We start from the raw sequence: 12,614 nt of genomic DNA, 5'->3' as shown, positions 1-12,614 counted from the left end.
TCACCGCTCCTTCACCAACGGATCCAAAGTAGTACATGACTTTTATGATCGCACATTTTTCTGGAGTTGTGTTAATTTGCTGTGAAAGTGTTATTAATAAATTCACTTGCTGTGTTTATATTAGATCGAAATCATAAACCTGCTGTAGAATAATTCAAGTAATTAATTACTTTTTTATTTTTAATTTCTAAAATTTCAATACTATTCTGTTTGTAGAGGCATGAGTTTATTTTATATTTCTGAAAGTTATATATAACATATTTTTGTTTTAGATATATATTAAAAAGAATTTACACTCAAAATAATATTACATATGAATAATAAGAAAAATATGAAAAATGAAGACATTTTTAGGAATTAAACTCTTATGAAAGAATTTTTTTTAAGCTTAAATATTTATGACATATGTAATACAAATTTTAAATAGATTTAGAAAAAATATAAAAAACAAATAACTTAACTGAAACATTAGCATAAATAACGTTTCATTTCTTAAAAATTAAATATCTCTAACAGATAAATTTTCTTAATATGTGTATTAGCATAAATTCCAGCACATCTGCAAGAACAAATTTAACCCTTTTTACACATATTCGCTAATGGCATTTCGCATCCGGTGCAAAAGTGTGAAATTTGTCAAAATACACATTTACATTTTTTACGTGAAGTTCCGTTGGGAATTTCGGAAATTTAGTGAAATATAATAGATCATTTCAGCGGAATGTTTGAAATATTTTTTCAATTTAATGATTTGCAACATATTTGTTTTTTTTATATATGGATATAGAAATTAGAAAGGAAATGGATACAGAAAAAGCTAGCGAACAGAAAAGTTTTAATAATCTTGTTTAAGTTCTATTGTTATAGTTCCAGAACCATAAAACTATCTAAGTACTTATTTTTCCTTAAGAGTTTAAGAAATAAATTTATAGAAAAGATTAAACAAAGCTTTATAATATATAAATTATACATAGTATTAATTATAAGTTGTACCTATATTATTGCAATTCATGTAAAATAAATAATGTCCAACTGTAATTAATTAATATTTTTTGTGCCATAATTATACAGTATTATAGATTAAGATTAAGAAAAAAAAACTATAATTATTTTACATTAGATAGAAGACATTTACATAGACGGTTCCATAATAGACAAATGAGTTGGCTGCGGCATCTTCTCTGAAAGACTGGGTCTTAATTTCTGCACTACATTATGCTGTAAAATGAGTTCTTGTCAAACAACTATCCGATGAAACTATTTCAATCTTCTGAGAAAGCCAAGTTGCCATTAAATCACTTCAGCCACATCAATCATAATTCAAAACTGCCGTGTTTCCCTCAATGGCGTAGCTAAGTGCATGAACGTTGAACTTATTTGGGGTTATGAACAATTACTGGATGGATAAGCTTGCCAATACAGACGCTCTTCTCCCTAACATTCACTTCTTAGATATGGCGTTCCACTTGCAACAGCTAAACTGATAATTAAACAAAAATATCTAAGTATAGCTAATCAACACTGGGCTGATAAATCCAGCTGTCAGATATCTAGATTGACTTGGTCTAATTTGGACTAAAAACGTACCAGTCAGCTACTGCAACTAAAACGGAACCTGCTCAGCACTACGGTATCGGTGCTGACGGGCCACTGCATAATAGGGAGGCATGCTATAAGACTAGGTGTTTCCTATAATAACCTTTGTTACGAATATGATTTTGAGAACGAGGAGTAAACTGCGTTTCATCACATGTGTTACTGCCCATGTCTAGATAAGAAAAAATCAAAACTCTTGTCGCCCACTTTCCTTACTGATCTGACTGAGCTGTTATCTTACAATATTAAAGACAGCCGAATTCATATAATAAGTTTGTTTACCTTTACCTAATGGGGAGTCATTGCCTTTTTCGTTGTTGGTCATATACTGACTTTCCAGTCTATGTACGAACCAACGCTATTCCTGTGATACCATAAACAGCCATTAATTGTACTCACATGGGCTTTTTTGGTACCCAAGGCCGCCACTGTAATCTAACCTAACTTATCTGAAATCATTTCAATGCCATCAAAATAAATATCTTGACACGACTCAGGAGAAGTCGATAACTGATGGGTTCCGCTGATAATGGATAAATTATAAACGGTTTCATTAATGATTGATTCCCTAAAGTGGTCTATAAATTTTTAATTTTTTTATCCGTTTCTTTTTTTAAATGTAAAATTTTATTAAACATAGTCTTTATTTTATACTGTAATGCAGATAGAAAAAGAAAAGTAACTTTATAATAACAATGAACATATTATTTAGTAAATAAATAAAATAAGTGAAAAGAAATATTGCCGCATTGAAGAACGTGCTTATGCGAAAATCAATCTATTTAAATTGAATTGTTTTTATATTTTTCCTACCATAACTTGACTAAATCTGCAGAAAAAATACTTAAAAAAAGTTACGGAAAAGTATGTTTCCTTTAAACTTTAGTATTTAAAAATTTTATGTTATTTAAAATTTTTATTTATATACTTTTTTTATATCATTGCAGTTCACCAAACATAACATCTCAGCCATGGTTTGACAAAAATGATACTGCGGAGAACAATGAACGTGCTCGGAAAGCTTACACAGCCATGTTAACAGTCACACCGAAGCAGCCAAGCGGTAGCGAATACACAAGGGTCTCCGAGGAGGTTAGTATATGTTAATATGAAGTATTAACTCTTTTCAAATACCGAATATGTAATTGTTTGGCATTTCAACATATGGCAACAATGAGAACAATTTCAACGATATTGTGTCGCTGTTTTCCGAATTTAATATACAAGATTTATAGTTCAGTTTTTTGCGGAGATAAGGAAAATAATTTATTTTGCATTATTATTTCTGCATTTTAAAGCAAGAAATGCATTAACCAAAATACAATAAATGCATTACTCTACTACACATACGAATTAAAGACTTTTATTACTACATTTTCAATATTCTTAATGACTAGTGTATCTTTTAAACCTATTAAACCTATATCAGTTGCGGTTCTATTAATGAAAAAAATAAAGTCATAGATAAGATAAATTATTTCAATAATAATAATAACCGTAATATTTATCACTTGTGATGCAATATTAATAATCCCTTTATCTTGCTTATTATTTATATATAAATGTATTCGTTTTATATACACGTATGTTATGAATTTTTATTTATTTTTACTTTTGTAAAATTGTTAATAAAAATGCAATTAACTTATATCTATTTATAAGAAGTGAAAATACACGAATATTTTTTGCTTCACACAATTAATAATTATAGTATTAATACAATTAAAAAATCGTACCTATGTAAATGCGTTTATTTCAATATCAGACAATTAACAATTGATAGAATAGATCTATCTACCAATAGAACACAATTATTGATTATAGTATTAACATAATTAAGAATTCGTACTTATAAATATGCATTTATTTCAATATCGTTCAATGATTAAGTATACTTTGACATTATATATTAACACGTAAGTCCACGGATTAAATTTGACAGAATTGAATTTCTGACAGCAGCTCAAAATTATAATTCTGACAACTTAACCAATAGATCTATCCAAAGACCACAGATCATTGGCGATATTCAAATCAGAGGTATTGTCAGTCTAATAATTTAGTCAATTGAAAATTAAAAAATTGTATATTCACTATTACACTCTTTTTTATTCGAATTGAATTTTTTTCCATTAAAAATAATCCATTATAATATAATCCATTATTTTTTTCCATTATAAATCAAAATATGATGTACTGAAAACATAACACATGGGCCATGTGACTTCAAGTTTAAGTATGGATTTAGAATAGAAGGTTCTAGGCACTCCAGTGTGCCGGCCAGCACTTAAAGGAGAACAGTGAATAAAATTATGCAAATTATTTATGAATCGATGTCTGACAACAGATCAAGTCAACTGTTAGCGAAATTTGTTGTTCTTTGAGTACCTTTTTGAATTTTAAAATTTGATAAAAGTCAAAAAGTTCAGTATCTAAAGATTACAGGAGATGCGGCACCACAGTGGTGTTATATTATAACACGAACTTTTGATTAAAACCATATTTTGGAATCAAATATGGCTTTGAAGATCATGAGCTAATATCTCTACTATATGCTTGAACATATACATGCAGTTTCCTGACTTGCTTAAAAGAAGAGTTTGTATTATAAGAATACATTGCTTGTAAAAAGATTGATTAGTTTTCAAATTCTAGCAGTAACAGATCTTAATTTCGATATCAGTAAATAAATAGGAAATAGTAAATAGTTTTAAAATCCAATCAACAACCATCTTTAGTATCACAAAAATTTACCACGTATTTTGATTAAAGTAACAAATAAAATTTCTACTTTAGTAGTAACTTTAAATTTTAAATAACACTAAAAATAACTAAAAACACTGGAAAAAACGGACACATAATTACACATAATTTGTTTCTCTTCAAAAATTCAATGCCACTACTCTGAGATACAACTCTATTTATTTCACTAATTACCAATTTAGTTATTTGAATTACTTATTACAAAATGTATTTCTTGCAGATAAAATCAATAGCTGCAGCTAAATATAATTATACATTCCATGATAATGAACCGATATCAACATTTGTCACATCATTTTATGATGGTGTCCTTCTCTATGCAAATGCTTTGAATGACAGTATCCGTGAAGATCCTAGCGTACTTACACGCCCCATTAATGGCACGGACATGGTAAGGCGCATGTGGAATCGCAGTTTCAAGGGCATTACTGGCAATGTAACAATTGATGCAAATGGGGATAGAGTGTCAGCATATTCTTTACTAGATATGAATCCAACAACAGGACGTTTCGAAATTGTAGCACATTTTTTACACAATCGTCTAGAGTATGTGCCTGGTAAGCAAATACATTGGGCTGGTGATCGCTTGGAAGCACCACCTGATCGACCAACATGTGGCTATGACGGTGCATTATGCCCAGACAATTGTAAGTTTTTATTGGATTAGTTATTAATTTAAACTTTTTAATTTTAAATAAAATTCAAATCATTTTATTTACTACAGCTCTTCCAGGATATGCAATACTTTCGATTGTACTGGGTGTTGTGGTTGTTATAATGATTATTTGTTTCTTCTTTGGTTATCGTCATTATAAATATGAAGCAGAACTAAACTCAATGTCTTGGAAAGTGTCCATGGATGATATTGTCTATCATGATGCAGCTGGTCGATATTTCCGTGGCTCATTTCACTCATTAGTAAAACAGAATTCCCAATTAACGCTTATGTCTGATGATATGGGCTCATTTAGCGGTGATCGTCAAATTTTTATTCCTGTTGGTGTATTTAAAGGTTGTAAAGTAGCTGTCAAAAAAATCGAGGACACAAATATTAATTTGACACGCTCCCTCATGTTGGAGTTAAAACAAATGAAAGACTTACAACACGATCATTTGGTTAAGTTTTATGGTGCTTGTTTAAATCCATTGCGCAGTTTTTTATTAATGGAATATTGTCCGAAAGGTTCACTACAAGATATACTCGAAAATGAACAATTCCAGCTGGACTGGATGTTCAAATTATCTCTCATGCATGACATTATTCGTGGTATGCATTTTCTTCATAGCTCCGATATTAAATCACACGGCAATCTTAAATCTTCAAACTGTGTTGTGGATTCCAGATTTGTACTAAAAATAACAGATTTTGGCTTACACACATTACGTAAAAATATGCAAGACGTGGAAAGTGAAGTTGAAAAATGCAACAGTCATGCATACTGGAGCAGTAAGTATTACTTGTATAACTAATTATTATGGATATAGTATATAAAATATGCTATTAGTACGATCCTTTATTGGGTTTTATTTTTTATTAAATATTTTTATTAAAAGAAGTATCTATATTAGAGATTTTTTATAAATTTTTTTCTATTTATTAATATTTGTTGCTTTTTATTACTATCCTATATTTAAAATATATTACATATATAATTTGTTTTAATGGTAATGATAATAATTATAATGGTAATAATTGTTTTTATTTTAATTTTAATTTAATTAATGCTTTTTACTACTATCCTATATTTAAAATTTATAAAATATATAATAAATAAAAATAAATATAAATTAATTAATCTATATTTTATATATAGAATTATCTTTCCAAAAAAAAAGAATGACTCATTTGTTTAGTTTTCCCTTTTTTTATTTTTTTAAATAATGTTAATTTATTTATATTGCTTATATATATGTCGTTGTTACTCTCATTGTTATAGCCCTTTTATTTTCCAAGTAATTTTCCGTACTGTACAAGTACTATTTTCCTTTTCCTTAGCTATATTCTCTCATTTTATTTAAAAGTTCATATTTTTTGCAACTCATTAATGATATGTTTATTTATAATTATTTATTGCGTTATAATTTTTTTTTCATGTTTCTACTTATATATTCTATAAACATACATATATATTCTATAAATATTCTATTCTATGTAATTCTTTATATAATTTTTAATTTGTTCAATTTATTTTTTATTTATTAAAAATTTAATTAAAATTTTTAAAATTTATTTTTTTATAATTTTCTTCTTTTATTATTTTATTTTTAAATCCTAATATGTATATTTTTTGACTTTTTTTATTATTAATTGTTATTATTATTATTAAAAAATATAATATTTTTAATCTTAATGTGTTTCTTTTTTGTAATATATATTAACATTATTTACTTCACCCTTTTCGGTTAATTTAATTTTTAATAAATTTTTAAATTTAAGTTTAAATTTTCATTTTTTATGTAATATTTATTATATATGTAGGGTATGTTTATGCAGCATAACCGTGTACCAACACAAGAGAGCAGAGCAACATAATTCTTTTGCCGCGACTACAAAAAGAGTTAGTCGCTTTGTAGTGCTCAGCAAGAACGGTCAAGTGATGCGGAACAGTTTTATCAAATATCCATTATAAACTTAGTTTAAATTTAAAAAAATGAATAAACTAAATTTCAATTTAATAAAATCCCACATATACATCAAAATATATTTCGAATACAAAACCAAAACCAGTAAAAGAAAACAACAATTTTAAATCTTATTTTAAACATATTTTCTAACTTATAAATAAATATATATTTATATTAAATTTTATTATCACATTTTATTTTTAACATTTTTCATTTATTTTCATATTCATTTTTGTTATTATATAATTTCACATATTAATTTTATTTTATTTTTGATTTTATTTATTGTTATATTTTATTTTCTACATTTAATTTTAAATTATTCCTTTTTAACTTAACAAATGGTGTGGTGAGGAAGAGTCTATGGAACATCTGATCACCAAGTGTGTTTTCGAAGACCTTCGAAAACTCCCCCCGAAGGATTCGGTTTGATTCCTCGAGTTACTAAATATCTAAATACAAAAGGGTGCACAATAGATCAAACTGGTCGCAGTGCATAGGAGCCTTAGCGTAACCCGAACACCCTAAACGCCATTACCAACTTAACAAATACATATAATTTAATATATTTAATTTTTTATTTAATTATCTTTGATATTATTTTTATCTTTGATAGTATTCATATACTACTTAATATATATTAAGTTATTTATTTTTTATTATTATTTATTATATATATTTTTATATTTATTATTTTTTATTTTTTTAATTATTTTCTGTTTGTTGTTCCTATTTCCTTTATATGCTTTTTTATTATTTCTTATAATTGTTTAATTTATAATTGTTATTTTTAAATTTTTAAAAATAATTTTATATGGTATTTATATTATTTCAATTTATATTTTTTATTTTGTTATTTTGATTTTACTCTTTTGTTAGAATATTTTCTATTTTGGTTTGAATTCGAATGAATTTATTTTTGTGGTTTCAATTGTATAATTTTATTTTAATAATTTAATTGTATTTATATTTTATCTACAATTCATTTGTAGTTTGTAGATTTATTTTGTAAAACAAAATTACACATTTTGTTATTTTTTATACCTTTTATTTTAAATGTAATATCAAGTATTTTTGATTATTATATAAAATACTCTTTGTAATATCCTCTTTTTTTTAGGTTGAAATTCTATATTACATTCTTTACATTATTATTATCTTCCAAAATAAAATGTTATTGTTTTGTTCTAATTCTTATAATCATTTTGTTTATTTTTTTTCTTTCAGAATTATTATGGACTGCACCTGAATTACTTAGAATGGAAAACAATCGTCCACCGGAAGGCACACAAAAAGCAGATGTGTACTCTTTTGGCATAATTGTACATGAGATTACAACACGACAAGGACCGTTTTATTTGGGTGAGACTGAAGACGAAAAATCTCCACAAGGTAATCATAACTAAACAAAAACAAAACTTTAATGTCATTTTGTCAAAAAATGTCATTTAAAAGATAAAAATTAAATAATATATACCATGTTTTAATATTTCCTGCAAAAGTATGAATCTCTTACAACAAAAAAATACTCTTTAATAAATGTTTAATATTACTAAAGTTTAACAAAAGTCTTATTAAAATATAATTGACGTTTTTAACTTTTAAAAAAAAAATTTAAATATTGTCCTAAATATTGTTCAGTTCCATTCCTTTCTATTCAAATTAAAAATATCTTTAAAAAATGGAAAACAACAGTTTTCGATTAAATTTTCTTCATCATCGTACCAATTGTGGATTTCCTTTCTTGGTAATTTCTGCTTTAGTTCCAATTTTCTGAGCCAACCAAGTCGGGATTGTTCCAAGTCTTGTTTCTTTAATAAAATAATTCTTGCGTTGCCAAAAATTATATCACAATCAGTCGGTTTCGTCTGTAAATTCACTATAAATAAAAAAAATTAATTAGAAACTTTTTATACTATGACAGGAAATTTATCTTTGAATTGAAAAGAAAGTAAAGCTTTTGGATTAAAAAGTGAATATTTGAATTTAAAAATTTCCTTATCAAACATAATCAATCGATTTCAACAGAAAAATATTCTAATTTTTAATTATTATATACATATATTCTTCATATCTTTGCGCCACTGATACGGCTATAAGCATCATAATGCAAAGCTCTTTAAACAGACTTGGAGTAAGCAATCCATGCAAAGCAAGTTTTCAAAAATATACGATTCCTGGTACTTGCAGTCTCAAAAATTATTTACGAATAATTAAATATAAGATTTATTTCCAAAACCACTGATGATAGGTGGTCAGTATTTGGCAATACTCGAAACAGCTGCATGGTTAACCAAAAATTCAATTATTTAAAATAATATAAAATGAATATTTGTTGTTGTAGTTCACTACTGTCCGAAAAACCTCTTGTTAAATTCAGTAAATTTTATAAAAATTACACTTTTCACGGGTTCAATCGTTGATACTTCCGTCCTCAAAAAACTATTTACGAATAAGTAAATATAAAAAATAATAATAAAATATTATTGCTGTGATTTAATATCTTTTATCAAAATATCTGCACACACTCTCTTTAAAATTTCTTCTTTTAAAAGTTGCCTACGTTAGTGGCAAAGATACAAACTACCACCACAAACCAAATTCATGATTCAACAAAAGGAATGAATATTCAAAATTATTGATAAAATTCAAACTTACTGCTTTTCTTCAACTTCTTGTAGTCCAAACTAAGTTGTGGTCGAATGCCATCTACTTTATTTTTCAAACTGTACTCATAACTGATGCCATCCAGAATGTACGAGTTTTGATAAATTAATTCTGCGCTTGGAGTGGCTTTCACTATTGGCAAAACCTCAAACAATGGTAAGGTATGCGGAATATCAAATCCTTTGGATTTCAATAATTTCGCAAACATAGATGCGTCAGTGGCGGTTTGTTTATAACTGACTTCACTTCGTAACTTTTCTTGAATATCGCTGAAAGTTTGTTGCGAACTAACATCACTCCCTTTAGGTGACAGAAGTACTTCCAAGTCACTGGAAGAATACTCATATCTTCTATATTGATGCTTTCTTGATTTAAGTTGTTTCGAACCCTTTTTCGATTTTAATTTTTTTTGCTGTGGAAAATTATACGCTTCCAATTTCTCCAGTTGTTCCCTTTGCTCTTGATTTTTGAGTTTCTGTCGTTGTGCCTTCAAGTAAATGGAAGGCCCAGCATCAAAATGACTGCCACCAAGATCGAAATTCTTCAAGTCAAGGAAACTATTTGAATGGAATAAGCTTTTACGTCTTGTTGATAAGTGATTTGATCTCAGTTCTTCAGTTGAGCAGAGCGGTGATGAATATTTATGTTCATTTGTGGAATTATTATCATATTCACTCTTTTTAGACTTTGCACGCTTCTGTTTAATACTTTTAATACCATCCTCATTGTGTATATCTGATGGATACAAATCTTTAGGATAAACATATTTATTATTTATCCGAAAACGCTTAACTCTATCTTGATCTTTTTGAGCCATTTTTTCAAAATTAATATTAAATATCAGATTTTTAGGGGAGTATAGAAATTAATTAAAAATATATTTCAACGCTTTGTTTTTGTTTGTTTATAAAATTATAAACATTTTTTTAAAACATGTTTTGTGAAGTTCTTATATTCGTAATGGAGTTTAAATCATGGCATGTTATTTGTTAAAATATATATTTTGATAGTTTAAAATATTGATAGTAATTGCTTGTAAAAACTAATAGAACTTTAAACTAATAAATAAGGGCCATAATATGGATATAACACAAATTGCGAAGTTAAAGAAAATTCCTCAATGGTATCACAACCTGTTCCAGGCCTATCTAAGTACCGATAAGTACGTATATTCGGGACTGTAATATTAATAAAAGTTACAGTAATAATATAATATAATAATTAATTGACTTAATTATTACATTCGTTAGCTGATAACTTACCTACGACTTCTGTTACCTTCACTGACTCATAAATTTTTTGGTATGTTGCGTAGTTTTCAACTTGATATTTAGTCTTTGGAGTATTAATTTCAATATTATAATAACAAAAAAATGTACATTTTCTTTGGATTAAAATTGGGGCTAGTAAAAAACAAACGCTGTTTCTTGGATTTTGAAAGTGTTGTTACCCATATATAATTGTGTCAAATAAACATGTCACTACGAAAGGCGATGAAATTTTGCAACTGGTGGAGCAAGATTGATACGCAAACTATCAGAAGATAGTGGAGGCATTTAACATTAACAACATAACAATTTCAAATCATGTTAACAGAGCAAACTACATGATGACCTTCCATGGTTAGTACCGCATGAGTTATTTCAAAAAAAGTTGATTGATCGAATTATGATCAGTGAAACAGTGCTCTAACGCAATAAAATCGAACTATCTAGAACCTACTTATTATGGGCGATGAAAAATGAATTACATATGACAATATTCAACACAGGTAATTATGGTTAAAAGGATGAGATCCTCCACAAACGACTAGAAAGCCCACATTATCGACAAACAAACTTGTGTGAAGTGTTTACGGGCATTGGAAGGGAGTTGCTTAGTTTTAATTTATTTTTTTCAAATTATTATTTTCGTTTTTTTATTACAAAATGTCGTTGTTATTAAATTTGTTACAAATTTAATTATGCTCCAGCCTGGTGCAACATTTATATGGTCTTCTACTGCCCACACCCCGACTGCTGGAATGAAACAACAACGGAAAAGCAAATAGTACTAGTACACATATTTTATGACTCGGAACAAATTCGTTCAAAACTTGGTTCGGAAGTTTTGATAAACCAGTCTCTGCAAAAGTTTCTTAATAGTAAAAAAAAATCAATTATATTGACATCCATTGAATTGTTGTTTTTGCCATTGAAAGGTAAGAATTGTGAATTATGTCTCGTACAAAAAACTTAGACCTATCTCAGTCATCATTGACTCCGATCTATATAGTGTGACACACGGATTAGTATCTATGTATGTTTGTGGTACTGTACTTCTATGATACTGTTTCACGCATAATAAAATCTTATTTTTTATATACGACTATACCGTAAATTATTTTAATGGAGTTGACAGTGGTGACTTCAATCGAGTATCCAAAACGATTGGTATCAATTGTGTCAACAACAGAAAATCAGTAATTTGTTATTATTTTAATCCTGATTTCCAGTTCCTATACGTTCTTTTAAAAATTATCTTTTATTTTATTACATTATTATTTAAGAATAAAAATACATATATTTTTTATAATTTCTTATATTTAAATGTACTTATAAATCTATATATACATAGAATACTTTTAATATTTGAAGTCATTCAACTGTTTTAACTGTATTATATTAAAATTATATTATTTTTTTCTACTTGCAGATATTGTAGAATTAGTTAAGGGCTATCCAATACTGACTTTACAACCATTTCGTCCCTATATTGATGAATGTGATAATTATTTAGATATTAATGGCATTATGACAAAGTGCTGGTCAGAAGATCCCATTGAAAGACCAGACTTCAATGCACTCAAAACTATAGTTAGAAAAATAAACAAGTAAGTATAAACGTTTTTTATATTAGTAGAAATATATACAGAAAAATATAGAAATATCTAGAAAGATAGTTATTGTTCATTTTTCTATGTA

General features: G+C 27.2%; 2 protein-coding genes across 5 annotated transcripts in view; one reads left to right on the top strand and one right to left on the bottom strand.

Annotated features, from left to right (window-relative positions):
* Nucleotides 1-12,614, top strand: part of LOC119684577 (atrial natriuretic peptide receptor 1) — a 137,832-nt gene that overhangs the window by 122,201 nt on the left and 3,017 nt on the right. For all 4 annotated transcript variants that reach the window (XM_038098645.1, XM_038098644.1, XM_038098646.1 and 1 more), the window contains 5 exons: nt 2,544-2,688; nt 4,580-5,006; nt 5,084-5,806; nt 8,212-8,376; nt 12,346-12,523. In XM_038098645.1, coding sequence (XP_037954573.1) covers nt 2,544-2,688; nt 4,580-5,006; nt 5,084-5,806; nt 8,212-8,376; nt 12,346-12,523 — 1,638 coding nt within the window. The remainder of the gene's footprint in view (nt 1-2,543; nt 2,689-4,579; nt 5,007-5,083; nt 5,807-8,211; nt 8,377-12,345; nt 12,524-12,614) is intronic.
* On the bottom strand, nt 8,578-10,537 carry LOC119684584. Its single transcript, XM_038098655.1, has 2 exons — nt 9,643-10,537; nt 8,578-8,863 (listed from the first exon to the last, which is right to left on the bottom strand). Exons 1-2 carry the CDS (start codon nt 10,466-10,468, stop codon nt 8,622-8,624), a joined length of 1,068 nt encoding a protein of 355 aa, XP_037954583.1. The 5' UTR covers nt 10,469-10,537; the 3' UTR covers nt 8,578-8,621.

The sequence above is a fragment of the Teleopsis dalmanni genome, chromosome 2 (genome assembly GCF_002237135.1).
Source record: "Teleopsis dalmanni isolate 2A chromosome 2, ASM223713v2, whole genome shotgun sequence".
Lineage (NCBI taxonomy): Eukaryota > Metazoa > Arthropoda > Insecta > Diptera > Diopsidae > Teleopsis > Teleopsis dalmanni.
This window is presented reverse-complemented; position numbering and strand designations above follow the sequence as displayed.